The sequence below is a fragment of the Vidua chalybeata genome, chromosome 2 (genome assembly GCF_026979565.1).
Source record: "Vidua chalybeata isolate OUT-0048 chromosome 2, bVidCha1 merged haplotype, whole genome shotgun sequence".
NCBI lineage: Eukaryota > Metazoa > Chordata > Aves > Passeriformes > Viduidae > Vidua > Vidua chalybeata.
Genome location: NC_071531.1, coordinates 12980726 through 13005318, shown reverse-complemented (window position 1 = coordinate 13005318; position 24593 = coordinate 12980726). Strand labels below are relative to the sequence as shown.

The 24593-nt window shown below is 39.9% G+C and overlaps 1 protein-coding gene and 1 long non-coding RNA gene across 4 annotated transcripts; one reads left to right on the top strand and one right to left on the bottom strand.

Moving 5' to 3' along the window:
• On the bottom strand, positions 1-2190 carry LOC128784022 (translation initiation factor IF-2-like). Of its 2 annotated transcripts, XM_053935257.1 has the most exons (4): positions 1543-2190; positions 1232-1354; positions 1056-1157; positions 1-425 (listed from the first exon to the last, which is right to left on the bottom strand). In XM_053935257.1, exons 1-3 carry the CDS (start codon positions 1944-1946, stop codon positions 1136-1138), a joined length of 549 nt encoding a protein of 182 aa, XP_053791232.1. In that variant the 5' UTR covers positions 1947-2190; the 3' UTR covers positions 1-425; positions 1056-1135. The 2 variants fall into 2 exon arrangements, with proteins under 2 accessions (XP_053791232.1, XP_053791233.1); XM_053935258.1 differs by lacking the exon at positions 1232-1354 and having other exon boundaries at positions 1509-2190.
• Positions 1879-23654, top strand: LOC128784023 (uncharacterized). Of its 2 annotated transcripts, XR_008429333.1 has the most exons (6): positions 1879-1953; positions 8233-8429; positions 18883-19015; positions 20087-20220; positions 21839-21896; positions 23367-23654. It is a non-coding gene; the product is annotated as an uncharacterized LOC128784023 (long non-coding RNA). The 2 variants fall into 2 exon arrangements; XR_008429334.1 differs by lacking the exon at positions 21839-21896.
• Positions 23655-24593: the final 939 nt, after the last annotated feature.

Here is a 24593-nt window from a genome sequence, read left to right as displayed (position 1 = left end):
TATAGTTTTACTGTCTTTTATTTGCCAGCTCCCTGGGTTCCTGGGCAGCTGAGGTGGATTACATCAAAACTTCAGGATGACCTTTCTGTTCAAGGCAACAGTGATGCACTGCTTCATCTTGTGAGGTTAGCTCTGAAGGATGAGGTTATTGAGGTCCTGACTGACTCATATGGCTATTCAGATTTCCATCAGCACCTTTGGGAGTGGACAAGTTCATTTTAGCCTACTAAACAGTCCTGCTGGGAGAATTCTGCCTCCCCTCCTAAGACAAGGAATAGTCTAGTGGTGCTACTGTGGGTAAGGGGGTGCAGTTTGGGGGTAGACAAACTCCTGGTTGTCATGGAATCATTCTCCAGCATCAGTGACGTAGGCTGTGGTCTTTGCTAGAATTTCTTCCGTAGTTCCAGGAACCCTTTTTGACTGACCTACAAATAAACCAAAAATCTGTGTACCTTTAATGACCCTTTGGTCAGACGCATGCATAATATAAACCCAACTACTTTTTGCTTTAGCTTGTGGTCAAGTAGTAAAGAAGCAAACAGTGGAGTCAAGGTACAAAACAGCCTGGAGGGAGGAATTTCAAGGAATCACAGCCAAATATTACAAGTATTTGTCTCCCTTTTAGTGGAAGGGAGATGACTAGTGGTATAATATCTGTGCAAAAAAGTCAACCTCCATCCTGAATGATCGTTCACAAAAATAAAATTTTGCAGAGCCTGTGCTACATCCATCCCTTTTCTAGGATAATGACGATTTTAATGCTCTGACTGTGTTTTGCACAAGGCAGCCTGGCTCCCCGGGGAGGCACGACAGGCCTCTCACCTTGCGCAGAGCCGGGAGCGCCGCCCATGCCCAGGCGGTCATTTCCCAGGGCAGGGCCAGCCCAGGTGCCCCCGTTCCGAGGCAGAACGGCGGTAATGAACCGGCGGCAGCCTGCGGTGGCAGTCCTGCCACTGTTAAATTTGTAGCCAATTAGCCGTGTTGCACAATTCCAGCAGAGTAACACCAGTCTCTATAGACTTGGTATAGAGAGAGAAATTAGTTTAGACAAATACCTCTTAATCCCTTGTTCTTGGCTGGGCTGGAGCGCCTACTGCTAAGTGCTAATGGCACGGGGAATTCCCAATTTCCAGTGTCAAGGGCTTCGAGGAATCAGGCTATTAAAGAGAGACATTTATTTTGCATTAGCTTTGATCAGCAGCTCCTGGGTGAAATCTCCTTAAATAAATACCCCGTGCGGCCTCTCGCTTGGGGAACGCGGGCTTCGGGCGGGCCGGCGGCTGAGGGAGAGGGAGCCGGGGCCGCCTTCTGCTGGGCCTTGCCCCGCGGGAGCGCAATCACGGAATCAATTCGGCTGGAAAAGACCGCCAAGATCATCGAATCCAACCTGTTAGCGAACACCCAACTGGACCATGGCACTGAGTGCCACGTCCGGTCTTTCCTTAAACACCTCTAGGGACGGTCACTCCACCACAACCCCGGGCAGCCTATTCCAATGTCTACTCAACCTTTTCTATAAAGAAATTTCTTCGAATGTCCAACCTAACCCTCCCCAGGCGCAGCTTAAGACTGTTCGTCTCATCCTGTCGCAGGCTAGCTGGCAGAAGAGGCAGCCGCCTGCCCGGAGCGAGCACTCGCGGGGAGGGGCGCGGGCAGGAGCCGGGGCGGTGCGAGAAGGCACCGGGCCCTGCAGTGCGGAGCCGGGCGGTGCGGGCGGGAGCCGGGCCCTGCAGTGCGGAGCCGGGCGGTAGCGGAGCGGTGCGGGCCCAGCCCGAGCCGGCAGCGCTTGGGCGATCTCGCGCTGCCCCCCGGCGGCCGTTCCCGGCCGTGCTGCCGCTGCCCTGCTGCCGGTTCCGGTCCCCGGCGCTGCCCCCGCTCCCGGCGCTTCGGCAAGGGCAGGGCTGGGTCTCCCGCCCCGTCCCGCCCTGTCCCCGGACGTTGTGCATCCCCCAGGTCGGTGGGCCCTCGGGCAGGGGAGGCCGTGCCTTGCAGGGCGAGTGACGCTGGGAGCCGGCGGTGCCTCTCCCGGAGCCTCAGGCCGACCCCCGGGGAGGCGAGCGAGGCAAAACCGCACGGCCTCGCCTTCCCCGCAGCGAGAATGGGTCGACACCCATTTTAAATATTAAAATGTCGCCGTTTGCAACGCAAATGACTCGGTGTTGGAAAATAAAGCTTAAGGAGGGAAATTAGTCAGCGTCGCTGCACCCTGTCCTCGTGTCAGGTAGCTGGAACCTTTCCATGGCATTAAAGGATAATACCTTGCACCTGGGGCTGCTATGAGGCACAAGAGCGTATTTTTACACTTCAGCCTCCCCATGTATTGCAGATGCAATTTGCCAAATGATACGGACGTCTAAATAAGCGAAACATGTAATAAAAGATGAAAATTGTATGGGAATCTCCCTGGACACAATTATTAGGCCCTCATGACATTATTTAGGTGCTCCAGAAGCTTCTGGGACTGAGGGGAAATTGCACTGACACATGCAAAGTAACTTAGGAACCGACCAGCATTTTCAGATCACAGAGTGGCATGCTGGGAAAAAAAAATAATGTGTTGCTCCTAAATACTAATTGCATGCACTGGGTCTTGGTCCATAATTGGAATGTGAACAATGTGTACATATAAAATGTAGCAATTTCTGTACTTATGTAAGTAGCTGTTATCTAAAAATTACACAGCTTACTACTGTGTTAAGTTTATGACTGCTTCCTGGCATTGCATGGACACACAGTACCTGCAGAAGGCACCTGCTGGGTTTCTGAATGCATCAGGTACATCCCAGCATTTCTGTGGCTTTGGAGGAATGTTAATAGCATGACACTAGCACAGCAGGCACTGCAGCAGGCTGGTGGGGAGGGAGGATGAGCAGTGCTGGCTACATTAGGGCCACTTTGCAAGCATCTAAAATAATTTTGCAGATGAAATACCCATATATTAAACAAGGAGATGAAGATGGAATGGGTGAAACTTGGTTTTCTGAGTGTTTGGCTTGTAAGTACCCAATCATTTTTCAGCTATAAATAACAAATGTGGCTGCAAGTCCCTGCTTACCTCTGAGCCTTTTCCTCAAGCAGGACACTGGGTCTTGTGCCATGGCCTTCTCATGCACAGATTAATTATCTGCTCTGCTCTGATCACATTTTCCATGCCCCTTGGTGTGTATCCTTGGGGTTAGCATCTGTTAATGCTGTGGTTGTGTTTATGTTGTCAGGAGCTAATAGCCATAAGCTGCCTCTCCAGGGCAGCCAGGGTGGGTTTTTCTGTGGGTTTTTCTCCAGGGCCTCTGCTCAGCTTGGAGGTGTGATTCCAAGACATGAGCCCAGTTTATGGAACTTAGCTGCCATCCTTTCTGCTGAGTGCTCCCACTGCCTCTGCTTTCCACTGTGGAGAGTTGCAGGGATCAGCTGTCAGGATGGGGTATTGCAGGGATAGTGCTTGGCCATGAATCATGCCTAATTCTCTAGTGAATTCTCTAGTGAATCACCTTTGAGTGACAAAAATATTTAACAAGAAATTCCCAACTGCCAGGCTCTTAACTCCTTGGCACTGGGAAATGTGAGGATGACTGGAGACCTCCACTGTGGCAAAGATACCCATTGGCTAAGGTTAACATAAAATGAAATTCACATTGGAAATAAATTGTGGATTTTTAACATTCAATTAACTATTCAGACAGATTGCCAGGAGGTGTAGCAGAATTTTTTTTCATTGCTTTTAAGTTTTTAAATGAAGACTGGTTATCTTTGCAGAAGATATACTCTAATCCAAATGTAAATTGTTGGGATCAATGCAAGAATTACTGGATGAACTTCTCTGGCCCTTGCTATGCTGCATGTCAGACTAGATGATGCTAACAATCACTTGTGGCCATAAAAATGTATGAGCAGTAGAAAATTATAAGTTTGAGAAGAATAAAATGATATGAAATTAACTCCATAACAGAAATATTTTTGCAACGTAAACTCCTCTTTAACTTCTCTTGCATTATTTCACACCCTCACTGAAAGCAGCACAGATTTATAGTTGCATGTTCACATTAAAAACAACAGTTAAGAAACTTAAATAAGGAAAAATGAATGTACTTCAACAGAATGGGAACTGACTCCCAGTAAAAGGTCTGTCTGTCCTGTTAGTTTGCTACTCAGTTTCCATATGGAGGAACAACTTCCTGCAGCCAGTGCTTGTACTTGACTGACTCAATTTTTAGAATTTCCCCCATTTAAGATACAGTGTGATTGAATAGGTAATTGACTTTAGGTAATAGGAAATTGAATAGGTAATCTATCTTTCTTGATGGATGAATGGTATTTGTATTTAACCCTCTCAGATAATGGTCTCTCTAGAGCTCAAAGTAGGTTTCCAACCTCTCTGTATTGTCCCAATGATCCTGACAACAACCCACTGACTTAAACAGAAACACAGTTAGCTACTGCGACCTTACATTTATTAGGCATGTTCAAAAATCTCTGTAAGTGAGCGGGAGGTGGAGGAACACCATTCCTGTGTGACTACCTAAGCCAACTCCATATGACTTAAATCCACTGAAGTGAGTAAAAACTCACTTCAGTGAACTTATGTGAGAAGTGAACCAGCTTTTTGCTTAATGGTTTTTTTTTTTCTGAGAGTATACAAAGAGAGGAATAAAAATGAAAGCAAAAAGTAAAATCAGTTGGAGAAGTATATATTTTTAAAATAAAAGGAGGGTGTGAAGGTCTTGTATTGCTAATATTTTTCCTTACCCTTTCTCAAACATAATTCTTGTGGAAGAATTCTGGATCTGCCTGGAGTTCAATCATGTTGTGTGGTTTTGCTTTATTTTAAAGGTGGAAATTTTTGAGTTGTGTGTTTCTATTTTGAATGAGGTGAGGCAATTAATTTTGGTTTTGACACATTTGGGATTTCCAATACTTTCTTCCTTAGCACAACAGAGACCTGGCCCAGGTTCCTTTCTGAGACATTTTCTGCTCCCTCCTTAACAAGGCCAAAGACAATCCTATTTTCCAAAACTTTTCCACAGTAAGAGAGACAGAAGAGAACTAGATACTTCCTATATGTGATTCATCTGGCCATTATCAGTTACATTAGGATGAGGTAATTTGTAATTTGAAGAAATTTCTTTACAAGGGCTATAAATTATGAGTTTATCTTTAAATGTTGGCATTGTGTTTACCTGGTGTTGGCCACTGAACATTAACTAGGAATAAACGTGAAAGAATAGAGAAGGAGAGAACAGGAGATAATATTTTCCAAAAATACTTAAAAAGGAAAAAACTAAATGCTTGAAAAGCAAAAGTGGTCTGTGGATTCATAGAAAAGGGAAAATACTAAAGAGGAGACAGAAAGAACATACAGAGGGCAAAAAATAAAAAAAATATCTTTTTCCCTTTGCTGGGGCCCAGATGGGAAAACAAAGGTGGCTATGTGTTTTCTTGTAGCTGCAGTAATTGAAGTCTGGCCAAACGAAGAAGGCAACCACTTGTTTTCAACAGAATATAGCCCAGTGGTAGGGCTTGTAAAACTGATGAATGTTGAAATCTTTTTAATACATCTTTGCTCAGCTGAGTGCCGTCTCTGATACTGCTCAGGCATCCTGTAATGTAACAGGCACTTGTAGCATCCAGCATGTTACATAGTCCTCTTCACTTTGCCCTGCCTTTCTCTGGGAAACAGCCTGTGTTTGTGTACAGCTGGTGGGAGAGTATGAGAAGAGATGGGTACCACTCCAACACAGCAAAATATCAGGAGGGAAGCTACCTCTCTCCCTCTGCCTCCCCCAAATTCAGCCTGAAGCTGCAGCCTGGCCTATCTCTACTCAGCAACTGCAGAGTCAGGGTCAGGGTGGGTACATCTGCTCTAGTGAGTTGGGATAGCACTGGGAGCATTCCTGACACTGGAGCTTGATTGTGCTGTTAAATTAAAAAGTGGTCCCTGGCACAGTTCTGACCTGGGATGGCTAACATTCTCTGAAACAGTTTTAGACACATTCATTGCTTTCAGATCCAAGTGCCCTTTAACCATCAATCAGCTGAGAATATTTTCTCTCCAAGTTTTTCTGAAATTTGCATATCTAGGCTGTGTCTAGTGTCTCCTTGAAGGTTGCTGTAACAACTGTGCTTTCTTTTTTGTCTCACAGACTTTCAAATCTCCACAGAATCAGAACAAATTCCTCAGCCTTGGAAGCACTTCTTTGTTTGGACTGTCGCACATATTGTCAGTGCGTGGCTATTGATTCAACAACTCAGTGGACAAAAGGACCATTCTGGATTCTTACACTTGCTTTTAAATGAAAGTTGTCAATTAGCCCCTTCAGTTTCAAAGGAGTTTAAGCTGACCAAACAATCTGACACCTATTCACTCACACAAAGGGGAAGAAATCAGAAGAAGTAAATATTGCATATTAAGTCTCCTTGTCTATGAAATCCAAAGAGTTGCCAAAATCTCTGATACTGTCTAAACTCTTCATTCCAGGATCTAAAGTGTGTATTCATGCCACCATTGTCTCAGCTGCAACTGAAGACTGCAATGACTTTTAATCTGCTTGCTTTCTTCTCTCTCCTGTTCCTTGACCCTGGACCTGTCAGAATCACTTACTTTACTGCTCTGATTGTATAGTTCAGCTCTTTGAATCTCTCTAATTCCACTTTGTTTATTTATACCATATTCTGTAGTTATTTCCATTACTTCTTTAGCCAAAGGAACATCTTTGTCTTTTCTTATCATAACCTCTTAAACCTCATACTGCTTTGTTGGATCCTGTTCCAGGGCCATGTATGGCTATACAAGGACTCTGTATTTTACTGGAAACTGGAATTAGTCCTCTACCCACTTGCATTACATTTCTAAATATCCATATTTGAGTTTTTTCTACACTTGCATCAACACATGGGATATATTTTTATCCAGGCAAGGCATTTTTAGTGCATTTGATTTCCCTACATTTTATAGAATTTATTCAAACCTCCAGAGCCTGTCTGTGATCCAAGGGATGATACTAGGAATGAACAAGAATAATTTCTGAAAACTATCAGACTAACTTGAAAACCAGGTAGGCCAAGGTGGTCAAGAAAGCACCCTGGCTTTAGGTCCTGTGTTTTATGGTAGTCAAACCTGGAACTATCTCATAGCATCATAGATCCATTTAGATTGGAAAAAACCTTTAGGATCATTGAGTCCAACTCTAAAGCTAACACTGACAGGTCCACCACTTAACCATAGTGCCACATCTACATATCTTTTATCACCTCCAGAGATGGTGGCTGAAAAGACACTTGATAAATCATTTTTGTTACGGCTCTCTAGGGACCTCCTCTAAGATTGTGAAAGACCATTATCCAAATCTACATTTGGCCTGATTTCCAGATGAGACTTCAACCCACATCTCCTACAGCTCAGGAAATGTCTAAACTCCCAAATTATATCTGGTTTTGATGTGTGTTTCTCTTTCTGCTCTGCTGAAGACCTACAGCAGCTGTACCATCAGATTCAACTGTATGGAGGGGACGGACCAGCTTAGGTGAGATCAGGCTTTGAAGCAGAGGAACTCTCAGAACAGATCAGCAGTTTTTTAGCAAAACAGTTTTTGCATGAAAACACAGTGGTTTGTTAACCATGTTTTCTTGTAAAAGTCAAATCTACCTGAGTGTGGTTACTGGTTCAGACACTGGTGATCTGCACTGTGAGAGTACCTAATGGATTATTTTGCATAACGCTCAGTGTCCTAGCCACCTCTCTTTCTCTACAAGTTTTCTTGAATTCTTCCTTGTATTTTTCTTTTGATTTCAAAATTATTAGCCAATACTGGAAGGTGGTGAATGTATGTCTCATGTATTTCTCTTTTTTGAAAAAAAGAAAATCCATTTCTTTCTCTATTACTGAGAATAGAGTAATAACTTTCCTCTTTGTTGTGGAATATGGGGCATGTTTTTAGCAAGTCCCTTTAATGTCTCTTCCAATAATCTGTCTCGTGCAGATTTTCTTGTAAAAAAAAAAAAAGTCCCTGCAGTAATTCACATTCTAGTTCTTTAAATATATAATGACACTCCCTGTTATGAAATATATTAACTTCTCAGTCACATTTCCTATTTCTCAGGTAGAAAAGATGCAAGGTTGCAGTCCACAGCTCTCTTGAGTCCTACTATGGCAGCTTCTGAAAGGGCTCCTGGTTTTGTGTGTCTTCTCAGGAGGAGTGGCTGAAACTGATAAGGATCTCATCTCATCTCTTCTCCCAGTGACCTGTGACAAACCAGAGGCAGCCCTAAATACCTCAGAGGCAAGATACAAGGAAACCTGTGTCAGACATATCAAAATTAACTGGCTCCTGAAGAAAGACTCATTCCACCCTGTCATTATTAAAAAAGGAAAGAAAACAAAATGCAGAAAACTGAAAAGCCCAAACAAACAGAAATTGAAGCATTGAAGAAGAAAGGTAAGTAGTTTTTCTCTGAAATTTCTGCCTTGTAAATGTTTTGGGCATTTCTGAATCCAAAGAGCTGACCCATCTTCTACTGAGTCCTGTTGGATTCACTGTGTCATGTGGTGGTTGGGTTTTTCACATGTCAATTATGTGAAAATGTGTCTCTTTTTGTGTGAATTTTCAATCTTCCATGCTTAAATTTTTTGAAATGTCTCTTTGTACTTGCCTTATGGTAAAAGGGGGAGGGGGAGGTAAAAGTGCCTCATCTGTCTTTTCTATCACACTCCTTATTTCCTTTGCATTTGATCATTTCCTCTTTTATTCATTTCATCTCATCTCTTAGGTAAACAGTCCAATTCTGTTCCATTTTGTTTCATTTCTGAGGTTTTACACGTCCCTAATTATTCTCATCACCCATCTTTGAACTCTTTTCCTCTGTGCTATATCCTTTTTTGACATTTTAGGTGCAAATTGTTGTAGGTGCAATTTAGATCACTTAAATGTCCAAGTCCCTGACTTATGGATGCAATCAGGGACTCAGACATCTAAGTAACTAGATTGCAGACACAAATAATTACATTGCAAAATGTGCCTGCAAGTTTTGTGCCTGTGAGAAATGGTTAAAGCCAGACTAAAGATCAGAGCCTTAATCACAAGTAAAATATCCTCCTCACCCTTTAAAGGAGAAAAGACCTCCTTCGTTCGAACAAAGTACTAACACAGAAAAAAAGTAAATTGTTTAAACACTATACAGGTATATAATAAGTATAATAATGAATAGAATAATAGGTCAGAAAGATGTAGAACATAATAATAATAATAATAATAATAATAATAATAATAATAATAATAGTAATAAAAAAAAAATCTGAGAACCTTACTGGCAGAGAAGAGCACAGTGTGCACTGAGCTTCCATGACAGCCAGTGTTTGTCATTTGCATGTTTCTGCCTTTAAAAATGAAACTTGAGATGGTTTACTTTGTGGTATTGAAATATTTCTATCGTTAATCTACAGGGACAAAGTCTAAGACAGTTTGCTCATGTCCATGATCCAATATTCTAGAAAATTCAGTCTAATATTATTGAAAAATATTTTGAACAAGGTTTTATCATTCCTTCTCTTTACAAATTAAATGCCTGTCTAGGATGAGTTTTCAGCAGACTGCAAAGTTGAGGTAATGTTGTTTAATGGTGGTGCTGGTGAAAAAGTTGGAATGAGAGCTGTGTTTTTTTGAAAGAAAAAATTATTTGAACTTGACCTTTATTTCTTAGATTTTCTATATTGACTGGAACAAAGTTTCCTTTTTAGCTGAAAAAATATAGCTCCTCTTTCAAACATATCAAGAGAAGTGTTTATGCTTTCTGATGTTTATTCTGAAATGAAATGAACTTTTTGTCTTCAAAACCCAAAGATTTCAATTAATTTAAAATAAATTGAATACTCTGTTTTGGAAAATGTTCTGTTCCATTCCTTTTCATTAAGCTTTCTGAAAAAGAAAGTAAAAGATAAAAAATAGCAATACATAAATACTTGGAGTAGGGACTGGCTATATTCTAGAATTAGACATAGTGATAAACTTCAATTTTAATCCATAAATATAGATAATTTTCAAAATATTCTGGACCTATAATGCTATTTTCTCTAGGGACTGTCAGCACTGGAAGAGGAGAAAAAAGTTGTTGGGGTGAATTTATAATAGTGTCTGCACAATTTCAGCCAGCGTCTTTCTCCTGTGTTCTCAAATTCTATTTTCATTTCTCATGTATTTCAGCCCTGTGTTTGCTCCACTTCCATCCTGTGCCTCCTTTGCTCTATGAGTCAGCATTCCCAACTAATGGATTTTGGTCATCTTATGAGGCTGAGATTGGTTAGATATTATTGCCAAACCATAGTATGGACAAAGCAAAAATAAGTTGATTTCCAGTATAAAATAATTTTCAAATCCCATCAGGCCTGCCTATGGTACAAGACATTTCTTTCCACAAGGGAGATTATATCCTCAAGAATATTTCTCTTAAATCCTCTTTTATTTACTAATGGGTCCACATTCCAGATAGCTGTGAAGAAGAATTTTTCCTCAACTGTGTGTTCCTTGTTACTCACATAAGAGAACTTATGCATGAAAGAATCACTTAAGTTGAATTAAATGGGCCATATGAAGTCCCTCAGAATAAGAATTCTATCTAGAATTGCTTAAATATTTTATCAGCTCTCAACCAGAAATCCTGTTTGGTTAGGCACCCATGATCCTATCTTCTTCTCATTGAAGTCAATGAGAAAACTCCAAGTAATTTTAAAGGAAGAAGAAACAAATTCAGTGCTTATATGTCAGATTTATGAAATTAAAGAAAATGAGCTCACAGAAAGAAAGAAATAAAAACTGCACAGAAACTTTTCAGGGCACTTTCAGAGAGCAATACTTCTCTGGAATTAAGCCAAATTTCTTAGCTAGACTAACTGGTATGTCTTTGAACTTAGGCAGAAGGAGAAGCACCTGAGAAACAGAAGTTGATGGAACACCCTCCAAGACTTGAATCTGGTGCTTGTTCTTCCTTGATCCAGCATTTCTCCCTACTCAGAGGTGTGGTGGTTTAAGCTAGACTGTGTGACTGTCTAATAGTGAGGCAATAAATACAAAGACTTTTTTTCCATGGGTGGAGCAAATCAGGGGAGAAGCATCATTATTGTCACAAGATCAGGACCCAGCAACTCGGCAGTAGCGAGCACTGGCCTTAGCAATCGTGTGCAAATTGAAATGGGCACAGGTGTGTGGGTGCTTCTCCTGTGCTCTCTTCCTGGTTAAACACATCTGGTGGGGTCTGTCTTTCATGACCTAGCACATGTTTTTTCTACATACACAGCCTAGAAACAAAGGTCTAGAATAGGCCAGAATAAGTTTTTCAGAGAAATGTGCATTCTTGCCTTTGACCATAAAGTAGCTAAGAAGGGAAATCCACTTTGTAGGCTTCTAAAATTCTTTGAGATTATTTCCCTCCTACCTCATTTTCCTCCCTGAAGAGGAAAAAACCTCTCTCTATGCTTTCTGTTCTTCCAAATGATTTGAAAACGTGACTGTACTTCTCCTTGCATTTCAGACATAGTCAACATTTTCAACAACCTTCTGAAAAACATCTGGGATTATGATGTACATGTGGCTAAGGTGTGGGCAGAGCTATGTGGAAAGCAGAGTTACAATTATTTCTCCAAAATATTAGTGCGATTTCACATGCAACCACTTCTCTAACAAATCTCAAAAGAATTTAGATTATATTGGTTATTTTATGCCTCAACTCTACCATTTAAAATTATTTTTAATATAATTTCACTGTGTTCCTCATCCAAAAAGACTTCTTATAATTTCTTTGGGGTTTGTTTTGTTTTATTTATAAATAAAGGCAAGATGCCTAACAGCTTGAGGCCTTTACAAAGCCTAGGACCCCTTGAGTTTTTCTTTTCTCATCTCATCTATTCTCTTTGAAGTGAAACATTTTTGTTCTTAGTCCTCCTCTTTTTTCTTCCTCTTCTTCCTGCTGTTTAATATTTGCAAGCTTTTCAAGGTCAGCTTGTCCTCTCTCTGCTCACCTTGTCCTGCTGACCACTGCATGGTGTCAACTGCTGACCTTTGGTCCTTGCCCACCATTTGCTGTGAAAGGACAAGATCCTATTAAATGTTTGCCTAGGTTTTGCTTTGCAAAGGTTTCATGGCCATTCAGATGGCAGTGAACACTTCATAAAAATCTATTAGGTTACAAAGACATCATAACCATTCATTGCTGCTCTCAGAAATAATAGTATTTGGCAAATTCTTTAGAAGACTCTTAAGTTTCACCTATCCTCAAGGATGGAAGAACCTCGAATGTTCATAATGTTTCAGTTGGTCTTGTATTCAGTATGTTTTTTTGTGAAAACTCCCAGAGCCCTTCACAGCAGAACATTGCAAAGCTGCAGTAATATCAGAAGATCTAGGTCTGGGTTTTCATGAGTTTGAGTGTGAGCATATGAGAGACTGCTGTGGCTGCTCACCTTTGTGTGTGCACTGACCAAGCTTTGAAAGTCTGGTCCTGTCCAGACAAGGTGTGAGCCTCTGTGCTTGATTCCTTTCCCTTCATGTGACAGTTGGCTTTAGACTCTCTGTGTATCCAGAGGCAGGAGAGAGGCAATATGAAGGGTGACAAATCTCATTATTATCTAAACCCCTTTCTTCATTGTTGCTATGCAGACAGCAGTAGCCATTGCTTAAACTTGTACAGCCTGGTAAGGTGAAATGGATATTTTGACCTCCAAAATAATTTGGGTTTTTTTTTGCCTGGCTATGCAAGAAAGAAAGTAATAAGACAATTTCCTCCCTCCTATGCTTTTCACAGCCCAAGGGGGCTGTGTTGCATGTGGGATATGTCATGACAGTCCTGTAACCATCCCAGCCCTCCGGGTCTGACCCTTTGTGCTTAGACCTCTTTCATCGTAACGTGGCTTTCTGTGGCACTTGAGGCTGGCTGTCATTTTACAGAACAGCAGATTGCAATGATTGTTGCTTCCTCTTCTCTTCCTGCTGCTGGCAGTGGATTTATTTTCTCAGCTTTAGAAGGCTCCAGGCAAGTGCTGCAATCCTCTTCCTTCTCTAGAGACCTCCATCTATAATAACCCTGGTCTGAGTGAGCCCATTAGGGATTTTTTCATGGAGAAATATTTAAACAGGTCCTGTGATCAGGTTTAGGCATGAAGGAAGCCCTGATTGGATTGAGGCTGTGGTAGGTGTGCAGTTTCTTCTTTTGTCACTATGAAAAAGCAAGCCAATGATGGAATATAGGTGCTCTGAGATGCAGACATTGGCAGAGTAGAATTTCATACTGGACCAGCTACCAAAATTCAGCTTCAGCTACTTGTCCGTCCTCTTTTGTTAGTGGTTCTCTAGCTCTTTACTGCATTATGCCTTTATTAATGGTTACATTTTATTTTTTTTAAGTAACAATTCAGTTTTGGGGATATTTTTGGTGTTGAAAAAGGTAGGATTTTTTTTTCTCCTGTGAGTTATGCAGAGTTCTTGGCATTTTAAGTACCACGAGGTTGAATTAATTCTACAAAGGAAGGGTTTAGTCTGATTTACTTACCATGAACTCATTTCTGCTCCACAGAACCTATTTTGCCTGAAACATTCTTGTTTAAATAGAGTAATATTTTAATCTTGTGCTTTGGGTCCTTTTAAACCTGATTCTATTTTGTGCTCTTATTATCCCAATAACAGTTCAATTAGGAGTGGTTAAAAATCAAGATATTTATTTTAATTGCATGCTTATCTTTTGAGGGTATATTGCAGTAAATAAGGAACATTTGAACAAAAAAACCCTAACATTGCAACATGTCTTGTCACATTATACTTACCCTACACCTGATTTCAAATGTAAATTGCACAGCATTTAGCTCTAATGAAAATACTCTAGTGAAGGAAATTGTTAAGATTTTCTGGTGCTCCCCTAGGGGTAATATTAAAACCTCCATTACTAACATCTCACTCTGAGAAGACAAAATGTGCACTGAGAATACAAAAGCTCTGTTGGCATCTAAATGTGTGCCAATTAATTCGCAGTTACAGACCTGCAGATCTGTATGGAGATGTAAAAATAGGACCTGGGAAAGCTATTTAGATCCCTGTATAACAGGGCTCCTTGACCCTGGATTTCTAATGTTAGTTTAATCATGGCATTCTGCTTTCTATTTATTTATATAGTTGCCTCAATGAACAAATTAATAATTATACAGCACATTGACAAACATGTCGAGTAATATTTGCCAGATTTTAAATTAATTTAATTCAAGGGCCACTTCATTTACAGGATTCATAGGCACATCAAGGAGTAGCTTTTACTTCATTGCTATTCAGATTACACCAAGATTTTTCATAATTTTCCACTCTCCTTTTTATCTCTCACCCCTCCTTTCGCTGAGGAAGACAATTTAACTTGCTCTTCCAAATAGGTGGTTACTTTCAAGGAGGTGGAAAACAGGTAAATGATAGACAAACAGAAATGTAGATAAATGCATGGGTAACATACATTTTAGAGAAATAATAATTTTTATGAGTGAAAAAACAGCTCTAACGACTCACTTTATTTTTCCATAAATTCCAATTTTCAATTTATCTCCTTTTGTTTTTCATGTACAATTTCCTTTGGATATTATTTATTTTTAATATATCTTGTGATCCTTGTGACTGTTTCTGTGTTGAACATAGACTTAGTTACACAGAGGTGCCATGCTTTATATTGTTTGTAAACAGAAACTTGATATTAGAACCAGCAACTGGCTTGAACTGCAGTATTTGAAATGAGAAATATATGTCCCATGGCAGGCAAGTCAAACTTTTTAATGAAGGCTGAGTCCTTTGAGCAGGGGGAAGGAGATGATCATCAATCTTTGAAAATACTCCCCCACTACCTCCAACATGGCCAAGTAAGAGGAATTCACAGAACAGTGCTGCTTTTCATTAATAGTATTTGCTTTTTGTTTCCCATTTCATTATTCTTTTGGAAGAAACAGGATAACTGGAATGTGAAAAAGACTTTTATTCTCAAAATATGGCACGTTGCTATCTTGGCTAATACATAGCAGGGTCTTCTGCTGGAATATAGAGAATCTGAGACATATTTAATATTTTCTCCATATTTTAAGAAGAACTGCAATACTGGGGAGATTAGTACCCCCTTATTACACTTCTTATAACTTATATGATCTGTGTTTTAATGTATTTAATTATGGCAACCTCCCCCACCCCCCAGATGCTGGCACTTAGAGATGCATCTTCAGTTGTAGAACAAGACCCTTGAAAGCCCCTTTCATCCCTTTCTGATGTGACCTGATTTCTATCAAAAAAATCCTTACCTTGGCACAGGAAATTGCCAAAGGAACCACTACACTCAGCCACCTGAGTGACACAGCAGAGCCTGAGCTGCCACATCCTCTCCCTGCATTGCCTCTGCTCCCTGTGGCAGCAGTGCTTCCTCAGAAATACTGCACCTGGTTTGGTACCCAGACATTCCTTTCTGGGCTGAGCCCCCGGAGTTGAAAGACCACTAGGAAATAGTCCCTTGGGTCCACAGACACTCAGTAGTTTGCTAAGCACAGATAACTTGCACAACTGTGTTTGCTCTCCTACTCTTTTCTAAGTAAATCTGGTTGCAACGATAGCAGAGTTTTAGGGGACAAGATCCTCAAAGACATGAAGTGCAACTAGCAATGGAGACTGGGTCTGAAAAGCTTTGGAGGAGCAGTGCTGTGTAATTGTACTGAACTTCCAAGATGTAGCCAGATAGTGAAACTGGGAGCTATCAGTGAGGATCATCTCACCTGGCTTCTGGGGAGGAACTCATCTGCACTTGGGTGTCTGGCAGTGAGGGACTGGCTTCTGCAATGGATACCAGAGGTCTAGGGCCTAATTCAGTTGCATAAACATGTGCTTTAAGACTCTTCCATGCATCTTATATTGTTGAAGACCTCTGCATGCAGCTGATGTGTGTGACAGAAGCCCTAGAGAAATTTATTTCCTTCAGCAGCTGGAGCCAGGCAGCATCTGCTAAGGTATCCTTATTACCTGCTTTGGATAAATTGCATCTGGGTTTCACTAACTAGATCTGCATTGAGAGCTCACACACCTCACCAGCCTACAGAGTCCTACATGTTGGTGCCTAAAATAAGGTATCCTATCTGGCAGTGAAGACCACCCTAAATATCTACTGGTAGGCAGAGGTAGGAAGATGAAACTCATCTAAGTATATTAACAATGAGAAAGCAAAATTTAAAGGAAGACAAGTGAATCAGCTTCTCACACCCCTGGCTCAGATGAAGGCTAAATTTGGAAATGAAAATTGTTTAGGTGATACATGGGTCTCTCTGGAGAAATGTCTTGGAAACCATTTTAGGAGATCAGAGGGGCTGGGGGTAAATTGTAAAGCAACATTTGAACCAAATGCTTGTTTCTAATTTGTGTGATGTGTCTTAAAAGATGGAAAACCAACAGCTGGTGATGTGAAAGATAGATATGAGGGAGATAAAAGAAGAATGTGAAGAAAATTGAGAAATAATTTTTATGCCTGTAATGTACATCACATTTAGGAAATTTGTGAGATATCAATGAATAGTACGGTTCTTCTCAGAAACAAATAGGAAATAGCTGTGCCTTGTGTAAGACATTAGCAGTCTCTCTTATGTCTGAACAACTTTTCATAGGTAAAATTGCTTTAGCTGGCACGATTATCACTGTTCACTGCTGCATTCAGCATGCTGCTCAATGTGATAATGAGTGATGTCTTTTTTCCATCACTTCAATACAGGTATGCAATTTATTCTGCCAGTAAACACTATTATAATGTAAAATTTATAATACAATATCTTTCAATGCCAGTCAGAGTGATAGTTTGAAGGAACTCGAATGTGTCTGTTATGTATCAGAGCAAACAAACCCCACATTAACAACAAAGTTGCTTACTTGGCAGAATGGTGCAGCTGCCTTGCTTTGCTTGCTGGGGTGCATACATTAACTGCAGCACTACTCCCTGGAGTGTCATGGCCCCAAACTCCCTCACTGTTTCTGTGCAGTCCTCACAGTATCATGGGTACCGAATGGAATGGGCACAGTGATGTCACGTTTAGCATTTGGAGCACTAGGTTTACCTTTTAGCATCCCCACAGCTCAAGCACTAGGTCAGCACCACTGATGATTCTTGATATTGTTAGCCAGATAAACTCTCGTGTTAATCCCGCACATTTAAGTTGACAATACAAATAAATACTTTCTGCTCTGTGTGTATGTAGGGGTAGTGTTCTTTCTTTCAAGAGCTTTTAGAATATATTCAAAATAATTTCCAATAATTTAAAAGCCTTTTAAAGAACAGGCTCTTCTTCCAATAATTGACAGGCAAGACAATACCAGAGGGGGAGGCAAGGTGGAGAGGGGCGGAGGTGTAGATTGCTCTATATAAAAGCTGCTAAATTATGTTGTCAAAATTATAGCAACATTTTTTTTGCTCAAAAGCCTTGAAAAATCACACTCCTCCAGTCCCAGACTTCTGGCTTTTGTTTGTTTTGTGTAACCAACCTAAAACTTCATGCCATGAAATCTGTTATAATTGGAAGCACTTGTTGGATTCAAAATCAGCCCAGGACCAGGAACCCAAGCATGTGACTGAAAACACTGTCTATATTTTTACACATAACTACAAGAATAAAAAATTTTGGCTGCTACTGGTGGTATCTGTGATGGGTAGGCTGGATCTTTGCTTTCATCTTGTTTATTTCCCATTCTTTGACAGGTTTTCTTGTGAAAAGTAACCTGTCTGGAGATCTGGAGAGTGCACTCTAAGCTGATGGGATTAGACACTTTTGACAGTAGGAAAGCCACTGACTACAGGCCCTTCAGTTGGGAATGGTCTCCATTGAGAGCAACATTCAGTAACTTGCTGAAACAGGAGTCTCAATAACGCTACATTTCAGTTCAGAGATCTTGTTTACTGACTTCTCAGTATCTCTTCTAAGCTATAGAATCCTCCCTTCTCCCTCCCTCCCCTTTCCCTCCCCGTTAAGAATTAGTGACCTGATGTCTTGTACGATGGCTTTGATCTTGGAGAGAAGGAACTCTGTGTTAAGGGCATATTCATGACCAAATTCATACTATCTCTTAGATATTAATTGTTGCAGTAAACATGTGAAAAGCATGATGTGGTAGCTCTCCCTCTGGTCATTTCACAGTAAAATAATTTGCTCTAGAAGTAAGAAGCTGGAAAATTTAATTAATTTTCTACTAGAAACATTCTAATGTATTTCTTTTTTTTCTGGATATTTACTCTTCACACGTAGCATGCTAAGCTGCAATTCATTTCTTGCTGTAGTCTTTATGTCCTGTAAAGCCTATATAGCTCAAGCATTTCAGAATTGAAGATGCATTTTGAACATGACATGAAATATAATCAGAGTTTCACATGTTGCATCGTTTATTAACACTGTCCCTTCATAACAAGTCTAGATGATGAAGCTTCTACAAAATCTGTCTGACCATCCACCTGTCTGTCTCCCATGTACCAAACACAAAGCAAAGCTCAGTAGCTTGTGTGCACTTTTCAGCTTTGGTCCTTAAAGAACTGTATTATTAAAGTGGGAGAACAAGCAATCCTCCAAAAAAGGGCTGAGAAAACAAGAATAAGCCTTGCACAAACAAGAGGGAGAGACTGAGATGCTTTTTCAGCTTGTGGTGCGCAACAGGCATTGGATGCTGTTGTGCTTTATGGCATCTCTCTGCTATAAAGGCTGATTAAAAAAGAAAGGTAATTTCATGCTGTTGTCATCTGATGACATTTCAATAAACCTACAATATTTTTATTATTTTGAAGAAACCTTTCTAAGAGAAAACTGTGTGCTTTAACAAGTGTACTTACACATGATACTGCATGAGTTGAAAGTCTTGATATTGTTGACAGGTAGATGAATAGACTGCAGTCTCTTCAAGATGCAAGACAAGGAAGAAATTGGTCTGGAAGCCTGCTGAAGAAAGGGACTGATTGGCACTCTTTGGTGCAATATGAGCAGCTCACACTCCTATATGCATCTGGGGTAATGTCTGTAGAATAGAACCATGGAATTGTAGAATGTCCTGAGTTAAAAGGGACCCACAAGGACTGTCAAAGTTCAACTCCTGACCCTGCACAGCACAACGCATAGAGTCACACCAGGTGCTAGAGGCTGAGCAAGCAAAGTGACCTCATATGCTTCTCATATAGTTTTCTCTCTAGACCCTTCACCACCTTTGTAACCCTCCTTTGGTTACTCTCTAATAACTTTATATCTTTTTTTATTTTGGTGCTCAAAACTGCATGCAGGACTCAAGATAAGGCTGCAACAGCACAGAACAGAGTGGGGGGCTGTCACCTCTCTCCACCCATCATTCCAGAATTCCTGGGAGATTTTACAGAACAATAATATTATGCACACACACACACACACACACACGTGTACAGGCACCTTTTCTGTGACTATAAAGAATGTTTTTATCCACACTTTTTGAGCACTGTGCCTCAGATTGCTTTCATAGTGACCCAATTTATAAGCGCAGTCCCTTATCCATAGAGGTAAATAAATCTCATCCTTTTGGTCAAATATATGGATGCTTTCCAAGATTTTTTGGACAGTGATCCTTATTACCTAGCTTTCAGCAATGATCCTTATCTAATAGTTCATGTGCTAATTTTTGACTAGTCTGATGCTATCAAACCAAACAGTCTTTTTAAGGCAGGCAATAAGCTGTGTTTCATCATTGCTACTTGTCCCGTCTACCTGCTTTATTTTATGCCTTGGTGACACAAAGTACTGCAAAGATGAATGGGATTTAAATAACTGTATTTTTTTTTGTCTATATATTTAAATGTACATACTATTCCAAAGCTAAATAATGTCCTGACAAGTAAAAACAGTGCCTGGCATGTAACCGAGAAACTAGTCTTGAATGGTATTGAATTTCTGGCCAATTCTGGGTTCTGTTTTCAGGTGTGCCAGACGTGATGTTGATGTTCCTGACACATTGGGTACAGATATCATTTGTTTTCCTCTTAGTCTTGCACTTAACCTAGCTCTGCCTGGAAACTGTCACCAGTGTAAATGAGAGTAACCTTTGTTTTTTCACCTCAGGTTTTTCCATCTCATGTTGTAAGCCAAAACAGTTCCCAGTGCCACTTTTGGAAGAGAATTAAAATCACATTCTGACTGATCCAAGAACCAGACCTGGAATGTGTAAGCCTGTTTTTGTCTACTCAAGTGCCAAGGTAACAAAACATTGTCTTTCTGAAATATTGAAAAATATATTTTCATATGTTCATGTATCTCAAGAATCACTTTGTTACCTGTAAAAAACAGTTTGCCATCAATCTGTGAAGAATGCTAACTTTATTCCACTAAGTGCTACACCCCTCCCAAAAAAGTGTCAGGAATATCTGCGAGGGAAGGATTATGATCAAGGAAGCACTTCTTTTGTAATGAGATTAATTCTAACATGGTGCTATAATCATATGTGCAGGGTTACCAAATAATTTGCCTTTGCAGTAACTCTTATGACAGTAAGTACCAAAGTAATAATTTGTGTCTGCTACATTTTGTAAGCTGTTGTCAAGCAGATAACCTGTCTACATGCTCAGAACTGGTATCTCCTGCTGTTCTGCTCAATGGACAAGGGGGCTTTATTAATGGAGGCACTCTCAGTAGAATATAGGATCAGACTGTGCATGGAGGTGCTCTAGTACTTGTAGAAAAGCAGTAAATTCTCTCTGAATAGCACTTACATTATATTAGCTACTGGAGATGAGTGTTTGCTGTTTTGTTTTCTTTTGCAATAACATAATTTTCTGTGTATAAATTCTGTTCATTATTTATACTTTTATACTTCATTCTGTGTTCTGTTTTGTTGGTTTTTTTTGGTTGATTTTTTGTTTGTTTGAATGAAATGTATTTCTTAAATAAACCAACTGTATTTTTTTTTTTTCCATTGGAGATGGAGAAGTCACTGGGTTATTTCTTACCCATTAACTCTGAAACAATAACATCTTCCATCAGATAAAATGAGTCAAATTCAGTGCCATGATAGATCACTTGATTAACCAGCAGGGAGAGCTGTTTCTTTTGTAAGAATCACCTGCTGGTCAAGATGAGGATTTAATTCTCTTCTTTAGATGAAGAATTTATGTATGAGATAAATCCAAACAAATACTACATACTGGAATAAAGTTATGAGCACCTTGAGGCTCCACTGTAAAAACCCACTGTTTATTGCCCAATAAAAGGCTTCCAGTACAACTGTATCTATGCTATTTACCAAGTGGGAAGTGAGCAGAGGATTCCAATAGTTAATTACTGCTCTTGCCTTGATTATGGCCCCTTCACTCATTGCTGGCATTCATTAACGCTCAGATTTTTCAGCCATTGTTCATATTAAGCAGGACCATCAAATTCTCCAGGTTTAGCTGTGCATTGAAGTCTCTTCCTGTCTAGTGGCATCTAGTCTAGGGCCCATGAGCTTTCCTGGTGCTCACTTATTGTGTCTTTGCTGGCTATGTCCTGACTATATTCTAAAATTAGGGACAGTCTTTTCTATCTCCTGATATTCCATGATAAGAGGAATTGAACAGTATATAAACCATAGGGACTAATGTTTCCAGAACAAATTTCTGGCACAGGCAATATTTTACACTTTGGAGGTGAAGGACTGCCAAATATTAAACATTATGAATCAAAATTTCACCTCCCATTGAAATGAAATCAAAAGTGGGAATATGTCTGAATATGTCTTATCACAAGTAACAAATGACAGGATGAAATGAGATGAGATGGCCTCAAGTTGCACCAGGGAAGGTTGAGTTCAGTTATTAAGAAAAAATTTTTCACTGTTAGGGTTGCCAAGCACTGGAAGAGGCTGCCCAGGGAAGTGGTGGAGTTGACGTTCCTGGAGGTATTTGAAAGATGTGTAGAGGTGGCATGTTTTTATGATTCTGTGATTTAATCATTCTGTGTTAATATTCCTCTCCTTCTGTTTTTTTTTTTTTTTTCTGATGCAGAATTTCATTCAATTAATTCAGGAATTAAAAAAAATTACCGTAAATACCAATTAATTTCTGAGTTCTGTTTTTTAACATTTTACAAGGTAAATTTCTTGGTTCCAAGTAAAGATTTAATGTTTATATTTTCTTTATGACATTTTTGTAAAGGATTTTGGTTTTAAGCATTAATTGTTTGGTTTTTGAGTAGTTTTTTATGAAACACTTTCATTTCAGATGATCAACATTATAATTATCACCTAAAGTTTAGCCTCAGCAGTGGTACCGATACAGAAAATTACATTCTGAATGCTCACTTTAAATTTAAATGTTGTTAAATTGTAACAAAAACTGTGCTACTAAGCATTATCTAAGCAAAGTAAATGTATAGGTTATTCAAGTGTGTGTGTTGATATTTTTAAGGCCAGTCACTCAGAAATGAAGCTTTTTCTCAGGTATGAACTGAACTGGTTTGCTGTGTATTCTGCACAGCATCTCTGTGCTCTGTCATATAACAGAGGCTGGTTTCCTATAAGGGTGCTACTTCCTACTGCTCTCAGGTGTTATGGCAATTGAGGACTCACTTTTTGTTATGACAGTGAAACCTCCATAGCATGGATGCCTTCCAAAGAGACCAAATTAAAGGAAATAGCACTTTTCATGAGTCATAAAATGATCATGTTCTTTTGCTAGCTGAGACCAAGCTGATGATGCTTCTGTACACCGGGGTGAATTGTGCCTTTCTGGTTAAAAAAAAAAACAATGACCTCAAATGTGTGTAGTATAAACACTGAGAGATTTCTGGCTGTGTAGGTGAAGCTGCTGATATACCAAAGAAGGTAATTTTATTGACTGTTTTGCTATCTTTGACAGGTGCCCCATAAATATGTGCTACTTATTGCTTATAGTTCAGCTTATTGGCTAGGAATCAAAATTTACAGGACCAAATCACACACTTTGAGAGATTTGCTCCTTTGAGGCCACTCAGGTGGCTGAGAGAAAAATACACACCTTCTAGGACTGGCAGAGAGCTGGGATAGGGTAATTCTTTTCCAGCCGTGCCTACCAAGAACCGACCCATAATGCTGGCTTTAGGAAGCAGTGAGTATGTGCTGCCAAGTATGTTTTAGTGGCACATGATTGTTTTTTAAAGTTGCTGCTTGCTGTGACCCTTGGAGGCTTTTAAACTGATCTGTATTTAGCTATCATAGCGTCTCTCCATCCCTGGAGACTCATCTTTGACCATCTGTTTTTGGAGGATGAAAACTGGTTTGAGTTCCTTATTTGTCTGCTGAAATCAGGGGAATTGGTAGAGTGCTATAAAATTGGAAACTTGGACTTTATCTTCCATTTAAAAGAGGAACATTTCTATTGTTGTTCACCAGGGAAGGCAACATTTGCAGCTGACTGGAGCAAGAGGCCAGATGTACTCAAAGATGTTGAGAGGTAGTAATGCATGGACTGACCAGTTTATGGAACAGGATGAAGGATGGAAAACAAGACAATTGTGCCAAGTAAAATGATTTCAATCACTCAGTGTGCCCTGAAGCGTTCTGCATAAACTTAAAGATGGGATGGGAGAAAGAGGATTTCTGCTTTCTTAATTGCATTGTAAATGCAATAGGGAGAGTGATTTATGGACTAGGTGCTTATGATCTGTAGCACAAAATAAAGCCAAATATTGAAGTCTTCTGTGTTTCACACATTCATACTTGCTTCATACAAGAGTTCACATGTGAAGGATGGGATAACAACACTTACTAAACTTCAGGGACATAAACCCTAAATTTTCCTTTTTTCCCAAACTATTGATGTAGCACTATGCATCCATTCTGATCAGTGGAAATGTTTTTTGCAGGTTGAGTAATCCTTTGTACTGTGCACCACTATTATTTTCATCTGGAGTCTTCCCACTGTAGAAATTTCTGTGTATTTGTCTCTTTGTATCATTACTGTTGTGAAATACGTGCCTGGATTTGTGAGCTCTGAGTCAGATTTTCTGCTCCTTTATGCTGCTTTTCATGCCTCTCACCTTTACTGACTTCAGCAGTGCACAAACTCAGAGGCTTTAATTAAATAGACAAATTCTGCTTGTGTTTGTGTTGTGATGGAGGCTTGGGTATTCCTTTTTCCTTTGGGTGAAGATGAGTGTCACTGAAGTCAAGATGTGGTCCATCATTATCTCTGATATAACAGTGTGAAGGAAACAATTATAACTAAGTTTTTTGGTATGACTGTTGGTATGAAATTAATGTTGCTTGGTCCATTGTGCCACTATTCATCTCTAGATGAAGACCTGAGGTAGGATGAACCAGGAGGGATAGTGAGCACCCTTGCTGGAGCTGACAGTTGTCAGAAGAAATGTTTGTTGGGAAAAAATTATTGTCTCAACTTGCTGGTGACCTTAACTTGCTCTTTATAGAACACAGCTTGACTGATGTCAGACTTGACTGATGACTGAGAAGTTTGCTCAAATTTTAAAGGAAATAGTTATTTTTTTTATTCTGTTGCTTTACAATGCTTTATCAGTAAAGGCAACAAAACATTGTTTAAATGGAGTACCTCAATGATGCAAAAAATGAATCAATTTCTTACAGCAGTGCCTGTCTCTC